Below are 20573 nucleotides of genomic sequence, written 5' to 3'. Positions count from 1 at the left end.
TTCAGTGTGTTTCCGGACTCAAATGACCCAGAAGCCCTGGTGTTTCAGCCTCTTAGCGGACAGGGATGTCCATACGCCTTTCTGCTGTGAGACAGAAACAGCTGCTAGCCTTTTAAAACCTCCATTTTGCTTCCTTCTGTTGGGGGGGGGGGAAATTGAGGTTTTAAATGGCTTTGCTTCCCTCTGTTTGGAAGGGGGAAGCAAAACAGACAATTTAAATGACCTGAACCCAGCTGGGCAAAAATGCTGGGAAATGCTTCAGGGGGAGATGCCTCCTCCGATCCTGGGTTGGGTGTGGGGGGAACCAACCAAATTTGTGCCCGATTTAAGGTCATGAACTGTTTTATGCTCATCCTTATGAATGTAACCTAAACCTTGGAACAAAATCCTTGGGTGGTGGAAATGGGCTGTGATCATGTAGAAGGACTGAGGGTAATGGACAAAAACGATTTGTGCCGTTTTGATGTATTCCTATTTACGTGAAGGAAATCTTACTGCTTTGCTTCTCTCTGATCTAGAGAATCTCTAGTTTCCACCATTTCAGTAAGTTTAAAAAAACAGAATTCTAGCAGGAGCCTCATAGTGCAGCAACAGGTGGAATGGCATTGTATTTTGGCTAGGATTATGGAACAAAGGAAACTAATCTGAAGCACTTGGAGCTCTGTGTGTGTGTGTGTGTGTGTGTGTGTGTGTGTGTGTGTGTGTGTGTGTGTGAAGCTAAACTGAACAAGGACCGATAGGAACTGTTAGCCTTTCATAAATGACATATGAGGAGCTGACTCTAGCAGCCAAGGCAGCCCCTTACCATTCCTGTCTGTCTCCAGCTGTTGAAAGTTATGCAAGCTTCATGCAGGTAAGAGGGGAGTAAGAGTCCCTGATGAGTCCAAACCGTAGTGTTCCTAAGCTTTTTCACAGTGCAGTCCTGAACAGAAATACTCTACTAAACTATGAACTATACTGAAGCCAGTGGATTCTGTTTAGGATAGCCCTTTTAAAGTTTTTAAAAGAGCTTGTACCAATTTGAAGCAGTGATACATACTGTGTCGCAGACTTCTGCAGTGTAATAATTTCTTCTGCGTAGGCTTGTCTGAATCATTGTTTACGTGGCACGATGATCTGTGCTTAGGATTACTGCTTGGGGCATGCCCTGATGTGAGGATGTTCTACACAGTGTGGCTGCTACCCATGTGTAATGAAACTCACACAAAACTGACTCATACTGAATCACAGTATTGGTCCATCAAAGTTAGTCTTTGCCATTCAGAGTGGTAGCAGCTCTGCTGGGCTTCAGGGTAGAGGTCTTTCCCATCACCCACTACCTGGTGCTTCTAACTGAAAGACAGGGATTGAACCTGGGGCCTTCTGCATGCCAAGCAGACTTGTTATGGCTGAGCCATGGCCCCTCCCCATGGAAAGAATGAAGAGGGACAAGTGTTTGGTATCTACTGGTTAGAAGATCGAGATGCTTGCCTGTAAAGTTGTACCCAAAAATGTTAGGTGCATAGTCTTCAATAGATCAACAAGGCAGACATGACCAGCTATAGAGATTGTATCCAGTTCCAGAATAAAACTTAACTCCTAGCAAAGGAGAAAGACTCCCTTCTGGGCAAGAAAGGGAAGGGTTACTGTTATCTGTACAGCTGTAGCCTTCAGTGTCTTCCAGCTTTTCCTCAGCTCAAAGATCTATGCCTCTTGATTATTTTGTAGCAACAGGTGTTCCTGGCTTAGCACAGCACAAGTCTCATGCTGTCTCCTCAATTATGCCTCTTCCACTGGGTTGGCAGCTACTTCTGAGATCAACCTCCTCCCCTGCTGTGTCTAATCTTAGCAATTTATTTTATACAGTGGACATGTCTAACCTGATCAAATTAAGACTTTTTAAAGAAAAAAAATAGACTGAATAATTACCTGCCCAGCTAAAGGCAGAGTTTTTGTTGGAAACTCTGAAGGTTTCACAGCATCTTCTAAGGATGGTATCATAAGACCCAAATCACCTGAGGTGTACTTTTTGTACTTTTTGAAATAGTTACATAGGAGGACAAAATGGCTTCAGTTGTCCTGGACTGTAATGAGAGTTGTTGTAGAGCCGCCCCTTCTATGTGGCTCTTGGACTGAGGCTGCACAGGAAGAGCTCCCAATCACAAGATGTTGGTTAAGAATGCAAGGACAGTCAGCAGCGTCTGGTTTAACAGGTAACAGGGATAACCTGAATTTGCTAGGGCACATCCGTCCATGCTGAAGCCTCTTAGCAGTTGTGGACCTTAGGCAAGTGCTGGTTCTCTGTTCCTAAACACACCCTTCCTAGTAGTTTGGAAGAGGCTGTTCTCAGCCTGTTGTAAATAGAAAGGAGAATTCCAGATGTGCAGCTCTACATTGCTGAGCAATAAGGGAGAGTCTCAGATCAGTGGCATGATGTGTATGAGCTGTTAAGGGTAAGTTTGTACTCTTAGACTGTTTATGCACTGGAGGTTTCATGTCGGACTGCAGGCTGGAGTTTTAGTCATGGCAGGTTGCCCCATTCTCCCTGCACCCACACGGGGGAGCATTTGGCCCGATGTGCCTCATCCGCCCCCTATTTGTGCTCCTGCACGAGAGCTGGGGCAGTGAAGTTCCCAGTGCGGAAACAGTCATAGTGACACCTCTTCTCCTTGCCCTTTTATCTGCTTGGAAAATCCATTGCTTCTATGCCCTTGGAAAATATGTTTAGTGTATCCGCTTTCGGATTGCTTGAAGCATCGTGATGCTGGGGGGAGGGGTTGTTGGAGACAGTAAATTACATGGCATGCAACAGTGTTTCGTATGCTGTTGTTTAAATATGAGAGAGTGAGTGGGCAAGGTCTGATTGGTTTCAGAAATCAGGGCTTGTGGGCTATTTTGGGCTTGGTGTCTTCAGAGGAAATGAAGATGCAACATTAAGGCCTTATGGGCAAGGAAGAAAAATATTTTAAATGAATAGGTCTTTGAGGGTCCTGTTTTTGTTTCCATTGTGGAAAATAAATAATGAGGATGTTGCATGTACAAAATTCCAGCTTCCTGCTGCTGCCCATCCATGGCGCTCAGTGGACGGCTCCTGGCAAACTTGTGATCTCAGGGGAAACTACTTTGCAGGGTGGCCTTGACTGGAGGGAAAAATCCAGTCCCGAGCTGTTCGTTGTGCAATTTGTGCTTTACATATGAATGTGTCCTTAATCTGGTAAATCTGTAAATTCACAATGCATCTGAAGGGGATCCGGACTCAGCTCCCCCTCCTGTTTTGCTGCTTCTGCTGAGGTGTCAGCTCTAGCACGGCTCCATCCCACAACTTAGAAGTAACATTAAAAACTTATGAGAGACCCCAACTGTGTGGCTATCCCTACTCTACTGTAGCTAGAGAAGCTTCTAGGGTTGGGTGTTTCGGCGTCCGAAGCACCCAACCCTAGAAGCTTCCAGTAATTCTTCTATGGTGCAGGAAGAAGTTTGGCTGTGCTGCTGCAGCTCCTGTGCTATGGGGGGGGGGGCTTGAGCTCCCCTTTTTTACACTATGCCTCCACAACTAGGATGTGGAAGGCAGAGATGTGGAAGTGGTAACCTGACTGCACACCTGGAAGTAAGAAATCAGTGGGACCTAGCTTCCAAGTGAAGATGGGGATGTGTGAGTCTTGGGTTTCCAGACCTTTTGCCACTTCTTGCTTTTTGCGGGGGGGGGGGGGTTAATGACCTGATTGTCCCAGGAGAATAGAGACTCCAGGCTAGAGTCAGGCAAGCCCTGAGATGTGAGGCTGTCGTGTCTTCCAAGGTGTACCATGCTACTTATGTGCTCACTCCCAACACAAAGCAACACATAATGCTCGAACGCCTTCCACGAATAAAGCAAACAGGTGTAGAGTTAAATGAGTAATGTTTTAATATTAACCTTTAGCACATTGCTTAAGCTAAAAATAAACTTTCAGCTGTTGTCTCCTAGCTCTTTTCCCAGCCTGCAGGCTATTATCATTGTCTTTAGAAGAATGTCTTCATTAGCAAGGTTTTGCGTTGCAAACCGTTATGTATCGTTAGCAAAATACCAAATCCCCAAAAGGACAAATATTGCTTTAGAAAATACTGGCCTGTGTTTTCTGATTAAAATGGATCCCAGCAAGCTCCTTTTCTCCCCCAACACATGACCACCTTCTCCCCCCGCCCTTAGCTGCCATGAAAACTGAGCTTCTGACTTTGGGAGCCTGGCAGCCACTGTGTCCACTATGAATTTAAGTTATGTAGTAATTTGATATAAGGAGTTCTTGCTTAGACCCTCTTGTTCCCAGAAGGTGATGGTCTCATTTACACACGTACAGGATAATTTTGCCTTTGTTCTGCAGATGGGCCTTTGGAACAGAATTCTTTAATCTTTTTTTCTCTTTGTCTTCTTTCTAGTTCTTCCTCCAGTGCTTGTTCCAAGACACAGCGAGTACAACCCTCAGCACAGTCTCTTGGCTCAGTTTCGCAACTTGGGACAAAATGAACCTCACATGCCTCATAATGCAACTTTCCCAGATTCTTTTCAGCAACCCAACAGTCACCCATTCCCTCATTCACCCAACAGCAGCTACCCAAATTCCCCGGGAAGCAGTAGTGGCACCTATCCTCACTCACCCGTCAGTTCAGACCCAGGAAGTCCCTTTCAGATGCCAGGTAAGAGATGTCGAGGCCCAGGGCAGCTGGTTTGGGCCGGGTTCCAAAGCATGAGGCACTGGCTGGAAAGGTTAACAATTATTTGTTCCCATGTGTTCCAAAAGCTTTTTACTATGGGATCTTTGGAATGGTAGTGTAATGCTTGCAATGTTTTGCCCAGTAAACATTAGGAGTTGCATGTTAAGCTTTATTGCCAGTGTTGTTGTTCAAGCTCTGATAGAAATCTGAAGGCCTGTAAGGTGGGAAAACTGCATCCCACTGAGAACCTCAAGCCTGAAAAGCAAACTTTTTGCATCTACCCCTTTTTTCTGATCCTTTGCATTTCTAGCCTCTGAACAAGCAATGTATCCTGTAGCAAAGTCTGGTTGGGAGACTGGCTTGATTCAGCATTATCCACAAGTAGATGCTCATGCATTGTCCAGTCTTCAAGGGAAGCATTCTGAAACTGTGGGACCTCAGCAATGTTTATCTCTTAAACTAATGGTCCCCAACCTTTCTCAGGTCAGGGACCGCCTCCGGGGTGAGGGGAGAGCCGACGGCCCAGGTACTGCGAAAACGCGCACGCGCAGTTGCAAGCACATGCACGTTTTCGCCACCAGGGGGCGGTAACGCGCATGTGCGGCAACTGCACATGTGCGTTTTCACCACCAGGGGCACTAACGCACATGCGCATTTGAGTCACCGGCGTGCCGGTGGCTGCGCCTGCCTCTTCCCTTCCTTCTCGCTGCGGACGGGGGGAGGCAGGCGCGGCTACCGGCGACCCGGTACCGTGGCCTTTGTGGCCCAGCTCCGGGCCGCAAACCGGGGGTTAATGACCCCTGTCTTAAACCACTTTTGTCCTATCTATGCTTTAAGAAGGCCATGGTAGGGTGGACTAAGATCAAGAGGCTGCTTCTGAAAACATAAAGAAATGCCAGTTATATATGCTGGGACAGGGGGAACAATGGTTGCTGGATCATAACTTGAAGGGATGGGGGAGAGACACTTCTTTCCTCTTGCAGTTCCTGTCGCATTGTAGAATAGTACGTTTATTCAGGAAGTCCCAGAAACTGAATCTGAGGACATGAGGAAGAAGATTGTCTTCCATAACAATTGGGCAGCAGTGTCTTGGTTCAGGAAGGCATCCTGGCTCTGTTTGTCCCAATTTAGAAAAACATTCAAGAGGGCAAGAATGACTTGATGGTCACGACTGAATAGATTAATCCAATTCACCATTTCATTGAATGTTAATTTACAAAGCAAAAGGTGAAGTCACTTCTCTATGTACATTCTCAGCTGATACACCCCCTCCTGCTTACCTGCCTCCGGAAGATCAGATGACACAGGATGGTCCACAGCCAATGGACACCAATATGATGGCACCTTCAATTCCTCCAGATGTAAACAGAGGAGGTAAGATTGTTCAATCTGATAGGAATTGGTCATATTTCTTGCATGGTATTAAATGGCATCATTTCAGTGGAGATTTTAAAAATTGTACCAACAGAACAAATCAGGGATTTAGTTGCTGGCATTCAGCAGGTTTCCTGCTTCGGACCTCACACATTCAAAAGGCTTAGATATGCGGCCACTTAGGTGACTTAGCTGTTGTTGAACTGCATTTGTCCTTTGGCCTTGACCTGGAAGTTACAACTTGTGCTGAATGCAGCTGCTTGGATCCTCACTGGAACATCTTGGCCTACATTCAGCGAGTGCTGAGGCAGCTGCATTGGTTACCAGTGGTGTTCTGAATCAAGTTGAAGGTTTTGGTACTGACCCTCAAGGCCCTTCATGGTCTGGGCCCTGCATACCTGAGGGACTGCCTATCTCCTTATCCCCCTCATAGAGCTCTCCGCATTACGGGCACTAATAGGCTGGTGATTCCTGGCCTGCATGAAATGTGCCTGGCCTTAATCAGAGCCAGGACCTGTTTGGTCCTGGCCCCCACCTGGTGGAATGAGCTCCCAGATGAGCTTAGGACCTTGACAGAGCTGTCACAGTTGGTCCTGGAGCTCTTCCACCAGGCATTTGGTGGAGGCTAGGGCTGGAACATCTTTTGGGTTCCCCTCTTTCCCCTCTCATGCATGATATAATATCTGGCAATATATCTTTCATCCGGCTGATACATGGGGTCTGATGGGGGGGGAGGTGGCTCCATGTTTTTGAAGCCATTACCATTGAGGGAGGGGGAGATGCAGTGATTTGATCGCCACTTGTGGAGTATTTGATTTTGCTGACTTAATTAATTGGGTTTTTATTATAATTTTATACTGTATTTCTCTGTGTTGTAAGTTTCTGAGAGTGGCTACTAATAAATTGAAACATAAATAAAGTATGTGACGAAACAAAACCACACCATAACCTCTGTAATGTAACCTGTTCTTTTTTTGAACCAAGATTGCAGTTGATAAACAGCGTATTTTGGTGGCTTTGCTGATCTGTTTGCTGGAGCTGATGAAAGCAGAAAGCAAATTTATCCAAGTTTATGCTTATCTCTGCAAATTCCTGCATGTCATTTGTTTGTGAAACAGTGTATGTCTTTCTCTGGAAGTTCTACGTTGCGTAGGTGTGTTCCTCGATCTAAAAGAAAATGGCTTCCCTTAATGCATCACTGTTTAGGGATTCTTCTGGATACAACCAATTGATGTGTGGGGAAGTTTGCATTTAATGCTGTCCTCCATCTTGTGTTACTCTTAAATTTGTAATGATTTGCCAATCTCTCTGCAACAGTGAACACGTAACATTAAACATGACAGAAGTTCCATCTGGATCTGATAACTCTTTTGAATATCTAATTCTTCTTTCCCTCTCCTTAGTTTAAAACCATGTCTCTTTCTTAAAAAGACTAACGCATGTTGATTTCCTTACATTCATATTGTTTACCCACACCTGTTTCCCTTAATTTGGTGAGCTCATTTTTCTGCCCTACCTCTCTACCTGTTATGTACGGTCACATCCTTTGTTTAATAGCCACCACCACCCCCACCACCCCGAGGTCTGCTGCAGTTCATGCTGAGGAAGGGCGCTGGGAGTTGGTGCAGGCTCAAATGCTCTGCTGCAGACCTTTAAGAGGCTTGTTCTTTGTGGAGATTTGTTAGTCTTAAGAGATTTGACTTAACAAGCTGCATCCTGTCAGTGAAGTTGGGTAACTCCTATTGTTGGCTCCTGCCGGGAATGGAGAGACAAAACGCACCTGCTCGGCATGACTTAAGGCAAATGTGAGGAAGTTTGTACGAGATCTGTGTGTGTGTGAGAGAGATGATTTCACTCTGCAGGAATGGCCAGCTGGCAGGATTTCTTCCTGAGTTTGAGAACTGGGGCAGAGTTGTAGCTTTAATAGTGACTGGCATCTTGGTGTGAAGAGGGCACCCACTAACTAACAATTACAGGCTGCCTTACAGTGACTTGAAAGGATTAAAGAAATGCTGTGGCTTCTTTGCATCAGCACTTCTTGGCATATTGCTGAGAATCGGTGGACTGGACTGAGTGGATTGTGTTTTGTTTTGTTTTTTTGCTCCCTCCTCAACTCGATGTGGATGGCCATCTAATCCTTAATCAGTTTCCTGTGGCTAATGACTTGTCATGAGTTGCAGTTTCTTCTTTGTACTGGATTGTATAAGTAAATTCTTATTGCCGTCTTTTGTTTTAATCCCTGTTCATTTTTGGTTGGCCTGTATAGGCACAGTTATGGGAAAGAGAGGTAGTGCTCTTAGAAGAAACCAATTTACAGAATGCAGAAGGCAGAAGCATCTTCTAAGCCTGGAAATAACATCATTCAGGAGTGGAGGGATGTTTAGCCATTCATTCCGTGCAATAGAGTGAGAGATCCTCTAGCTTATTAAGGCGGGAATACAGAAATTCTGTCTTCAGTTAACTTGTTTTTAATCATTAGTAGCCCACTCTTCTCGCAAATGGGGACCCAAAAGTGGATTACGATATTGTTTGTCCTCTCCTTTCCGTTTTATCCTTGCAACAGCAACTCCATGAGGGGGGTTAGGCTGAGAGCAGGTAACTGGCCCAAGTTCACCCTACAAGTTTCTATGACAGGATGTGGGTTCAAACCTGGTTATCCACCCAGATCTACCACTGCAGTCACTGCATCATGCTGGCTCTGGAACCATCCTGTGACCTTAAGACAGTCTCAGATAGGATGTTCCTGTCCATTCCTTTTGACCTCGCTGCTTAGGAGTGCTGCTCTTTGAGTTTAATCAAAAGATTTAGAGAGGGCAGCACAGGGTGGGGCATTTCTAGTGTACACAGGTTGGTACAAATCAAAAGTGCAGCTTTGAAGGGCTATGTCAGTTTGCAAATCATACCTTTACTGGGCTTTACAGCAAACACAGAGTGATACAAGGAGCTGAGGATAGAAAATGCATTGTCTTCAGAGACCTAAAATGACACACTGGGGGCTTTTTGGTTTTAAGCTACACATTGAAGGTCCTCTCTCAAACTGTATGTCTTGTTGGTGGGTTTGCTGAGGAAATACAGCTGGGGTTCAAAATGGATGTCTGGTCAGATGAGAAACTGCTGGCTGTCTTCAAAGAACATTGTTTGCTTGATGTTCTTGTTTTGCAACATTTGAGGTCCCATTTAAATAAATAGAAACCATTAATGAAAATACCTCTGTAGTCATCTAGGGCAGTGGTCCCCAACCTTTTTATCACCGGGGACCACTCAACGCCTTTTACTGAGGCCCGGTGGGGGGGGGGGGTAATTTACTCCTCTACTCTCAACCACTGCCCTAACGCTCTCTGATCGCTATGGTAATGTTTAAACATCCCTTCAAAATAAGATACAGACACGCCACAACAATGAACATAAGGAATGTTTTATTTTCATGGAAATTTTAACTCATGACAATGACAAATCAGTGGGAACCCTGAGCTTGTTTCTCTGCAACGAGATAGTCCCATCTGGGAGTGATGGGAGACAATGACACTCTTAAGTGTGTTGTAAAGGGCCGGGGGGGGGGATGAAGTAAAGGGCCAGGGGTGGGGAGAAGGTGTCCTTTGGGGCCCACCTCCAATTAGTCGAAGGACCACGTGTGGTCCGTAGCCCACAGGTTGGGGATCGCTAATCTAGGGGAATTCATGTTGAGGTCATGCCATGCTTCTACTCATGACCACCTTAAACCCCCATTTAAAAATAAGATCTCTTTCAATAATACCTCACTCCAAGTTTAGGACCACTCTCATAACATAATTGATACCCTAGTTTGAGGGGGGGGGGAACTTCAATAGAAAAAATGTTTCATTCCTCTTTTTGGTTATAATTCTTTCCCATTTCTGAATGCTTGCTTTTTGCAGACTCCATGTTATATGCCTCTGGCTTCCTGAAAGTGGAAGGGGTAGCCCCTAAATTGAATGGGTGCCTTCCAGAAGTGATAGAACTTACATAGCTATCACTTTCTCAGCGAACAGATTCAGAACTAACAGGAAAAAGGTGTGAAATTCATTGCTACAGGAATTTTGATAGAGGAGAAGTTTAACAATTATTTTGCTGTAGCCTATTCAGTTATAAATTAGTATCATGCCTATCTTGGTGTTTGCCCAGGAATGCAGCTGGTTGCTGTTAGTTCAGCTTGATGATCCAGGCTTTTTCAACCAAGGTTTTATGAAACCCTGGCGTTTCCTGATGGTCCTGAAAGGGTTTTTCAGATTAGGTGGGAGTTAATTAATTTTTTGTATATATTTAAATATGTTTAAAATTTCCAATGATATAACCATATATGGTCATGTTGACCTACCTCCCCCTCCCGATGGGCCTGGAAGGGGTAGGAAGGAAAGGGGCCTTGGCCAAACAAATCCTTGCTGGCCTGGTGATGTCACATCTGGTGGGAGTGTTTGGCTGATGTCACTTCTGGTGACATGTGACTTCCAGGGGTGTGGCAGGAAGGTGTGGCCTTCTGACATCACTTCTGGTGGTTCTCAGAGCCCAAAGAATGTTTTAGGGGCTTCTCAATGGTAAAAAGGTTTAGACAAGCAGAGCACCTCTATAAAAGTATTGTAGGCGGTCGTTGCTAGAACAATGTATCCATTAAACAATGGAATGAGGTCTTAAGTTCTTCCACTTGCAAAATTACCCTTCTATAGAGAGAGGGGACAGTTTTCATTGATTTCCCCATCCTTTTTGTTTTTCTGTGGCATTCCTGAATTCCCTTAACCCCCACAGAAGGAGCATTTGGGGGATAATGGTGGGCTGCAGGGAGACGAGGTTACCAGTTACATTATTTTTGGTGGATCTGTTTAATCAGCCAAGTATGGAAAATCTGGACATGGTTTGCTTAGGCATCACCCACCCCTCTTTCTGTTCTCCTGGCTTCCAGGGCCTTGGCTGGATTCATCCGAGGAGGCTCAAACATGCAGTATAAAAGGGCGTTGTGGGAGAATGGCTTCTAATTAGCAGCTGCATAGCCAGTTTTTTCTCCTTCATTGATCTGAAGCCAAAACCTACACATGGAAAATAAATAAATAAACAATGGCTTTAAAGCTCAGGAACTCATTAATTCTATTGTCACTGGTTCTGTGTTTCCTCCTTTGCAGATGTTCAGGCAGTGGCTTATGAAGAGCCAAAACACTGGTGCTCTATTGTCTACTATGAGCTCAATAATCGTGTTGGAGAAGCATTTCATGCCTCTTCCACAAGTGTGCTGGTAGATGGCTTCACTGATCCTTCCAACAACAAGAACAGGTTTTGCCTGGGGCTGCTTTCTAATGTTAACCGGAATTCTACTATTGAGAACACCAGAAGGCATATTGGCAAAGGTACTGTTGGTTTCGTTTATATTTGAATGGGGAGGGTGCAGGGGGGTGTAGGTTGGATTTATTACCAGTTCATTGCATTTATTGAGAAACAAGCTACTCAGTCTGCCTTTTGCAAGAAATTGCTGTTTATAGCGGCCAAGTACTAGGCTACTAGTTAAGAGAATGGCTTGCTATGAAGCTTCTGAGTAGTATCTTAAAAGTATTCTTGAAAGAACTCACTTATAATTCAGGAAGTGGACTATAGATCAATTGGGGTTAAATTAATTATTGGCCTCAACATAATTACAGTAATATGAATGTAGCTTGGGAAATGGCAGGAAGCCTCCCCTCCCCCAATTTCTTATTGTGAAGGAGGGAAGTTGGACATTCCCATTGCCTTACTTACAACTGGAAACTGCTATTCATGTAATCTCAAATTTGTTTAAAATACTGAAATCTGGATTTATTATTTATTACATTTATATACCCCCCTCCCTTGAGGCTTAGGGCATGCGTCACATGAAACATCGAGGAACAATAACAATACATAATACTCAGTAGCTAAGTCAATAAGAATAGTAGCAATAAACAGAAAGGATAATGTTCTAGCAGAATAACAGTCTAACACGGTGGTCCCCAACCACCGGGGCACGAAGGCCCTGGGACTGGGCCGCGGCTCCCTGCCTCCGCAGGGCTGTGCTGGGCTGCGCATGCGAGTTTGCGCCGTGTGCGGCTGCAAACGTGCATGTGCGGCACTCCCGCGCATGTGCTGGAGTGCCGCGCATGTGCGTTTGCAGCCACGCATGGTGCTAACGCGCATGCCCGACCCGGCTGCACACGCGTGGCCGGGCGATCGCCCTCCCTGCCGCTGCTGGTCCGCAGCCTGGGAAAGGTTGCGGACCACTGGTCTAACAGACTCCTGGTTGGTCAGTTCAGGCGTATGGATTTATGGGAAGGAAGCTCAGGAGGAAAGTGGATGTTGTTAGTTCCGGTCAACCTCAACCAAATGCCTGGCGGAAGAGCTCCCTTTTGCAAGTCCTGCAGAATTGTTTTAGTTCCATTAAGGCCATCTGAATTGCCAGAACTATGATGTGCTGGCTCCTATCTTAACAATGTAAGTTGCTGGCAATTGTCTGGCTTTGAGGATGATTTATTTTCCTCACTTTATGGAGATGGGTGAAAGGTATGGCCCCTATCTTTCCAAACCAAATATCCTGGTGTTCAAAAGTTAAACTCGCTAATTCCGTTTTAAAATCAGTATCACCCTGTAGAACAATTTTATTTTTAGAAGCCAGGTATGAGCAAGGAAGAACACTTGTTTACAGGTTATGATAGAAATTTTCACTGAGAAAAACGGTTCTCCTTTCTGATAGCACTACAGATAGTGCTTTCAAGACACTAAACTCTTTCAGTACGCAGAATGTGTATCTAGTAGAACTCCAATTTCTCACATGAATATGAACTGCTAGATGCCCATGATTTGAGATCTGTTCTGTACTGTGGACTAATTTTATTTCTTGACAGAAATCATTCATGATAGATGGCAGCCATTAGAAAAATGTATATTTCCCTTGCTTAGGTCAGTTGGTAGCACCATGTAATGCATATGGCATTTAGATAAGCAGTATATTCAATTTCCTTGTTCAAACACAACTTTATTTTAATAGTTTTATTGTGTATTGTGTCATTCTGATTCTTGGAAGAAATGTGGCACTCATTTAACTATTCCAAGCACATTCTTCAGTACTACCTCAGAAAATTTAAGGCAGAAATTAGAAATTGGGCTACTGAAGGAGGTTGCTCTGTATGTGTTTGCCTCAGCCCTGCCCAGTAGTATTTTGGTCAGATAAACTAATGAGATTTGTGCAGATGGGACTCCTACCTTATTGGCTTCCACAGGTGGACATCGGGTGCAGTAACATTTGCTTCCCCCAAAAGATAAATTATTTTAACAATGAAAATTCTTGAAGTCTAATGCTATGTTAAGTATCTAAACTGTAGCTTGTACATGACTGATTCATGTGACCTGTTCAAGAAGTAATTTGTACATTTCCTCCTCCTCCTGATTAGTTCAGCAATTATGGGGTTTACCCATCACTGCAAGGAAGATGAACTTTCCTCCTTGGTATATTGCACAGGATGTTTGGCCACAGGAAGTTGCTGATTTGAACTCTGTTTCTTCCCATCCCCACAAGCTACCTCACTTCATTATTAGACTAACAAATCTTCCATCTCCTGTAGGAGTTCACCTGTATTATGTTGGTGGAGAAGTTTATGCCGAGTGCCTTAGCGACAGTAGTATTTTTGTGCAAAGTCGAAACTGCAACTACCACCATGGCTTCCACCCAACTACAGTTTGTAAAATTCCAAGTGGCTGCAGTTTGAAAATCTTCAACAATCAAGAGTTTGCTCAGCTTCTGGCTCAATCCGTGAATCATGGCTTTGAAACAGTGTATGAACTCACAAAGATGTGCACTATTCGTATGAGCTTTGTAAAGGTGAGACTTCTTCATGCAGATGCCCTCCTGAGCTATGGAACAAATGAGTGGCTGTGCTGCATTTCTGGCCTTTCCACTGGTATGCCTTGGAGTGGGTTACGAACCATAGAAGTGACTCATTGGAAACATTCAGGGAAAGGAACTTCCTGAAAAATGAACTAGGGGCCCCTAAATGTCTATCCCAGAAAAGGGACTCTGAATTCCATGTTTTTTAATTGGCTTTATTGATCAAAGAACAATTTGAATGGGGAGTTTATACTCAACCTTTCTACCCACTATTGTATGTACAGACTTGAAATGGTCATATAAAAATTCCTAGGTGGTTCACAAAGCAAGATAATTGACATCCAAGAAGCTTACACAGTTTTAACGGTGGTCCATTGTCTTTGTTAAAGACAGATGAACAGGGAGAGAGGATAAGCAGCAGAAACTGCGCCTATTAGCAACATTGCTGAAAGACTTGGTGTTAGGAAGATATCAGAAAACCTCGTTGTGATCTTTGGATTAGGTGATGCATTTAGGGTAGAGACCATCAAGTGGCACCCAAGATACATGTCTTGGGTGCCACTTGATGGGGTGTGCCATTGAGGAGGCAATGCACCAAGCAAGTGTGACCCAGTAATGGCCCCACCACCAGCCTCCAGCCAACCATCTTCTGTCCCCATGGCCGAGCAAGGCCAAGCACCCGGTTCCACCTCTGCCACAATCTTTGCATTCCCAGAGGCCGGAGTGGGGGTGACACTTCAGCAGCTCCTTCTTTTTAGCATTAGGCTCTGCCGTCAGCAGTTTAAAAAAAAAAGAGTAGGGGGTGTTAGAAAAAAATTCCCAGCAGAGGTGCCAAACAGGCCAGATATGCCACTGCTTGAGCACTCTTGCTGCTGCAGCAAATTTTACCTGGAAATGAACTGGAAAGCGAAAGTGGCAGATTATACGCTGAAGCACGATCTTCCAGTTGCTTAATCTTGCTGCCATGTTCTAACCCAGTTGTCATTCCTAAGAAGGTCTTCCAAGATAGCCTTGCAGAGAGCATATTGCCGTAGTGTGATCTGGATTTTACTTGGCCATAGATAATGGAGGTTGCCATCTCCAAGCATTAAATTTTCTAAATTTGTCTAAATTTTGATCGACTTGCAATTGCCTTTACATTTATACAGGAAATTAGGCACCTGTGGTGAGATGCCATGACCTGCCCTGCAAATCAGGAACACTGCCAACCTTGCTGCTTTTAGTAAAGCCTGCAAGGTGGTGCTTTTATAAAAAAACTTTTTCACTAACAACAGCTGGAGTCTGCTCTGGGGTGGTTTTGTCTTTTGATGATGTGGGTGTGGGTGTTCTTTTCAAGCTGCTTTGGGCCGACAGTGATATGAGGCTGGGGGGTGAAAGCAGGCTAGAAATAATTAAATCAAATGTGGTCTTCTCTGTCTTTTAGGGTTGGGGAGCGGAATATCACCGGCAAGATGTCACAAGCACACCCTGCTGGATTGAGATACATTTGCATGGCCCCCTTCAGTGGTTGGATAAAGTCCTTACCCAAATGGGCTCTCCTCATAACCCAATCTCTTCTGTGTCTTAAAAGGATTCTGAGCAGCTACACTCTGGAAACTGTTGAGCCTTGCATGTACTTGAAGGATGTATGAGTCAGACACATGTACAAAACTGGCAGCAGCCTTTATCATACTTGACTTCTGTGACCAACTGTTAGATCTGGAAAAAAAATGCCAATAATAAGTTGTTGGTATCAAGATTTTTAGTTTACATAGTAATAATTCTCTTGCAGGGCGGCGTGTAATAGTTAGGGATGACCAAGTCAATGTAATCTAGGCACTGTTCTCAAGCTCATATGTGTGCACACAATGATTCCTCTTCAGGGTGGACATCTGTGACAATGTGTGTATGTGTTCTAGAATGAGTACAAGGTTACTCTTTTCTAACAAGCTTTCTACACTATTTGACACTCACTGGTTTAGGTAATACTTGCTGTTCTCAGAAAGATTTAAGACTTCTGTGTAATTTTCTGAAATTGTGTACTGACCATACTGCTGCAAGAATTTTTAGGTATGCTCTTTGCTACATGTATGTACAGTGTATTTGGAAGTTAGAGATGGGCTAGCCTAAAGAAAGTAGGTAGATAGTTGAGGGAGGCGGGTGGGCAGGGGAGCTGACAAGGACCGGTAGAATAATACTGTAAGCATAGCTTGTTAAACAAGTCCAAGTCTTTGCTGTGTGCATTTCATTTTTATAGTGGCTTCACCTTACTGACTGATCTATTTCTGCCCATGCACAGCTTCTTAGGTCAGGGTCGAGTAAATAAATCTTTGTCATGTACCGCAAGGTCTGTATATTTCAAGACAAGCTGTACAGCCTTTTGGGATCGGGCAGCCTCATGCAGTTTGCATAACAGAAGTAGCTGTTTCATTTTGTAAGAGCTTTGTGTTTTGCCAGCTTAGCAGATGTTGGCACATGCTGGGAGGACTTAAAAAAAAACCTATTCAAGTGTTTCAGACTTAAAGGCTAATTTTTTTTACCATTTTAATTGTTTTCTTTCTGCTAATGTTTTATATTCATTCAAGCTGTAGTACTTTTTCAGTATTTTTTTATTCCAAAACTTAGTGGTTCATCTCTACTGGAAGTTCAAATAAACATATTGCTTACTTTGATTAAAACTGTCTCTTGTGAATTGCTTGCCAGCCAGATTTTGCAAGAAGATGTAAAATATTTGTTGGCCCACAGTATGGGTTTTTGGTAACAGTTTCTAAGGGATGGAGAAATTTTCTAACAAGGTACATAAGAATAACCTTGCTGGATCATCTTGCCCAGCCTACTGTTTCACACATGGCTAATCAGTTGCTCTGGAAGGCCAATAAATGGGGCATGGAGGCCGAGACCTTCCCTTATATTGCTTCCTAGCAATAATATTCAGGGGTCTGTATGTGGTCCCCATCGCTAGAGGTTAGTAGAAGTTGCTTGTTGTCATTGTCATTCATGAACCTACCCTCTATGAGTCTAACACCCTTTTAAAGCCATTTATTCGTGGCTACCTTAAGGACCTGGTCCTTATTCAGTCACAATTAATGTGAAATCTTCATCAGAATGGAAGATAACAATGCCAGATGCTGTCTTTTCCCCTTAAAAACCTCAGGTGCTCTGTCTATCTAATATTGATGAGGTTATTGGAAAATGGAACACTAAACGTATCCAACACTATTACTTGTGTTCTTTTTCCCAAATCACATTATGTCTAGCACATGGTATAGAAAAGCTTGTAGCTCTGTGACCCCAAGGTACCTGCTATAAATTATATGTTTAGGAACTATCTGCTCTCAGAACAGTGAAGGGAAGTGTGCTCTTCGTTCATTTGCACATGGTTCCCTTTTATAAGAATACAATCATCTTGGTAAATCAAATTGATGCAATAGCTCAGGGTTGGCTGGAGTTGATGGTACTATTTTAAATGTATATCTCAAAGCATCTGGCAGATACACATCCCTATAGGAATACATCAGATTCTCAGAACTTCTTGGTGTGTGTTTTGTATTCCTTGTGAAGAATGACTTTTTAATTTAAAACATTTCTATATTAGCTTCCCACTCAGCTCAGGGTCTAAGACAGCAAATGTTAAAACATCTAAGACAATGAAAAGCATTCAAGTGTGTGTGGAGATATACATTAAAGTAAACAAAAAAAAACAGGGAAGAGAGCTAATAAGAATTAAGGAGAGAGCATCAAAAACAGTCTTCATCCATTGGCAGAAGACAACAGGAGGAGGGACAAATCTCCCTGGGGACAACCAAGAAGGCCGTTCTTGAGGTTGTTACTCATTCAGCTTCAGCTGGTAGGGCCACCTAAAGCGGGGCCTCCAAAGATGGCAGGAGTAATTGGGTAGAGTCATGTTGAGAAGGTGGGTCCTTCCACTACACGTTGCCACAAAACTATTGGCTATTCTGACCGGCAGTGACTCTCCAGGGTCTCAGGTGGTGGTATTTCATGTGTATCTCATCTGTAACTGGAGATAGTGGTGATTGAACTGGAAACCTGTATGTCAAGCAGATGCTCATACACTGAGGCATGGCCCTTCCCTGGTGTGCTGACCCCGAGCTGTATTGAACTGGTCCTAGAAACCAATTGGGAGCTAGAGAAGATGGAATAAGACTGGAGTGATAACGGTCCCTGAGGACCTATTCCAGTCAACATTCTGGTTGCAGTATCCAGTGCCAGCTGTAGCCTGGGCAGTTTTCAAGGTCAGATAAAGCACATTAATCTAGATGTTATCAGGGTATACATTATAGTGGTAAGATTTGTCTGGCCCAGGATGAGCTGCAGCTTGACCTACCACCCAGAGCTGCAAAAAGGAGGCTGAGGTCCAGCAGCCCCCAAGGCTTTATGTGGAATACAATCCAATCCAGAACAAGAAATGCATCAAGTCAGACCTTCCCACATGCCGTAGCACCTTTGTTTTGTCAGGATTGAGTTTCAGTTTGTTAGCCCACATCCATCCTAACATATGGCCTCCAGACACCGATCTACCTTCTCAACAGCTGCCTTGGGATCTGGGTTTATATGAGTTATACACTATGCATAATTTTATGAACTTCTATCATATATCCAATTAAATCCTTTTTTTCCCTAAACCAAAAGTTTCAAATTCTGTAACTTTTCATGGTAAGCAAGGTGTTCCAACCAACAGATAAATGTGGCTATCCTTTCTGTGTACCTTTTCTAGCCTTATTGTAATTTGCTTTTATGAAGGAGACCAGAATTATGCATATTGTTCTGAAAACAGCTGCACTGTAGTTACATGAAAACATGATACTGCCAGTAATGTTTTCAATGCCTTTTTTAATCATTCCTATAAAGGAATTTGCTTATTTCATCACTGCTGTGTGCTGACCAAACACTTTCACTGAACTACCTACCATATGACATTAGTTTAATAACCCTTTTATCAATAGACTGTCTTTTGCTAGGCTGTTTGCCCAGTTTCTAGAGATCTTTCTGGAGCTCTCTGTAGTCTACTTGAGTTTTCATTGTCCTATGCAGGGTCATTCGCAATTGCCATCACACCTGGATATAAATAAGGAAATGGCCACAGGATATAAGCAGTACTAGTCCTAGCCTCTTGTGGCGCAGAGTGGTAAGCGGAAGAAATGCTGTCTGAAGCTGTCTGTCCATGAGGTTGTGAGTTCGATCCCAGCAGCTGGCTCAAGGTTAACTCAACCTTCCATTCTTGCTGAGGGGTAAAACTGTAATGACTGGGGAAGGCACTGGCAAGGCCACCCTGTATTGAGTCTGCCATGAAAATGCTAGAGGGCATCACCCCAAGGGTCAGACATGACCCAGTGCTTGCACAGGGGATACCTTTACCTTTTAGTCCTAATACAGGCCCTTGGGGGACCCTGATGCTTTCTTGCCTCTGTTGTGAGGACTATGCTTATTCCTGCCTAGGGATGTCAGCCTTCAGGTGGCACCTGGGGGTCCCCAGAATTATAGCTCATTTCCAGACTACAGACATCAGTTCTTCTGGAGAAAACAGACTCTATGGTATTGTACTCCAGTGAGGTGATCCTCCTCCCCAGGCTCCACCCCAAATATCCAGGCGTTTCCCAATCTGATGCTGGCAACCTTGCCCACTGCCTGCCAGTGGCAGCAGACCTGGCAATCCTACTCGTTATTTTTATCTAACTACTGATCCTTAAGAGGTAGACCTGTTCCTCTTGAATGCAGCTGATTTTTCTTTAAACCATTGGCAGTAGCTCTCACAGTATCCTGAAACAATTCAATTTGGTGGTAACATGTTTTATGGAGCACTATTTTCGTGTGGTTTGTCCTGGGCTTGGCTCAGTCGGTGGCTTTGAACAACCCTGAGTTCAAAATAAGATTGCTGAAATCAGCATAGGTAAAGTAACCAAGAGACTTCTGAGAACTTGCCAAATCTCTCTGTGTGATACACACACAATATACAAAAGATAAAACAAGAGTTCAAAAGCGGGAAAACACTTTTTCATTTCTGACAGCAAGAGTGTTACACAACACACTATCGGCAGGAAAACAAGCTAACACTGCAAATAAATTATTTCAATCAAATAGACATTTCTGCTGAATGCTGACAAGCTGAAATAGGTTATTTGATCAAGAAAAGCTACTCAACAAAGCTGCTACTAAAACCTGCAGGCATCAGAAAAAGTGGAGATGAATATGGGTTTTCAAGGGCAATGTTTTTTTAACCGTACACAACAAAACAGGAATCACAGGTGTGAGAACAGTAATTTCTTTCCATTCCTGTATAACAAAAACAAACTAATAAATATTGAATTGTTCCACAGGCTAAATTATTGTTTTAGTATCATCAGATTTTTGTCCTCTTCCCAGTGTGTCCTCAGACAAAAGGCAACTGTGTGTGCTCTGCATTTTACTTCTGTCTACATGAGCAGCATGATGAGATTCCCCACCCACACTTTGGAGAGTGCAGCTCATGACACAATTTGATTTAAAATTCTTTGAAATTCAGATTTCGCATTACAAAAAAGGGGAGGTTACTTTGGAAAGGAAAACCTGAAAAAATACAGCTCACAAGCAGACTAATATAGGCTAATTTTCTTGCTATTGCAAAGGTGATTTGGCTGGGAGGCATGTTACACATAGCTGGAGGCCTGCCCCTTCTAATACTGGATGGTAAGCAGTTTCAGTGTGAGGTGAAGGGGCATTG

At 43.8% G+C, this 20573-nt stretch overlaps 1 protein-coding gene across 5 annotated transcripts in view; it reads left to right on the top strand.

Moving 5' to 3' along the window:
- The window catches only part of SMAD1 (SMAD family member 1), a 42423-nt gene extending 25890 nt beyond the window's left edge, over window positions 1–16533 (top strand). For all 5 annotated transcript variants that reach the window (XM_077300188.1, XM_077300184.1, XM_077300187.1 and 2 more), the window contains 5 exons: window positions 4393–4650; window positions 5926–6042; window positions 11172–11393; window positions 13614–13870; window positions 15300–16533. In XM_077300188.1, the coding sequence (XP_077156303.1) occupies window positions 4393–4650; window positions 5926–6042; window positions 11172–11393; window positions 13614–13870; window positions 15300–15443 (998 nt within the window). In that variant the 3' untranslated portion in view covers window positions 15444–16533. The remainder of the gene's footprint in view (window positions 1–4392; window positions 4651–5925; window positions 6043–11171; window positions 11394–13613; window positions 13871–15299) is intronic.
- The last annotated feature ends 4040 nt before the right edge of the window (window positions 16534–20573 follow it).

Source organism: Paroedura picta, chromosome 10, assembly GCF_049243985.1.
Source record: "Paroedura picta isolate Pp20150507F chromosome 10, Ppicta_v3.0, whole genome shotgun sequence".
NCBI lineage: Eukaryota > Metazoa > Chordata > Lepidosauria > Squamata > Gekkonidae > Paroedura > Paroedura picta.
Note: the sequence above shows the minus strand (reverse complement) of the source record. Positions and strands in the feature narration are given on the sequence as shown.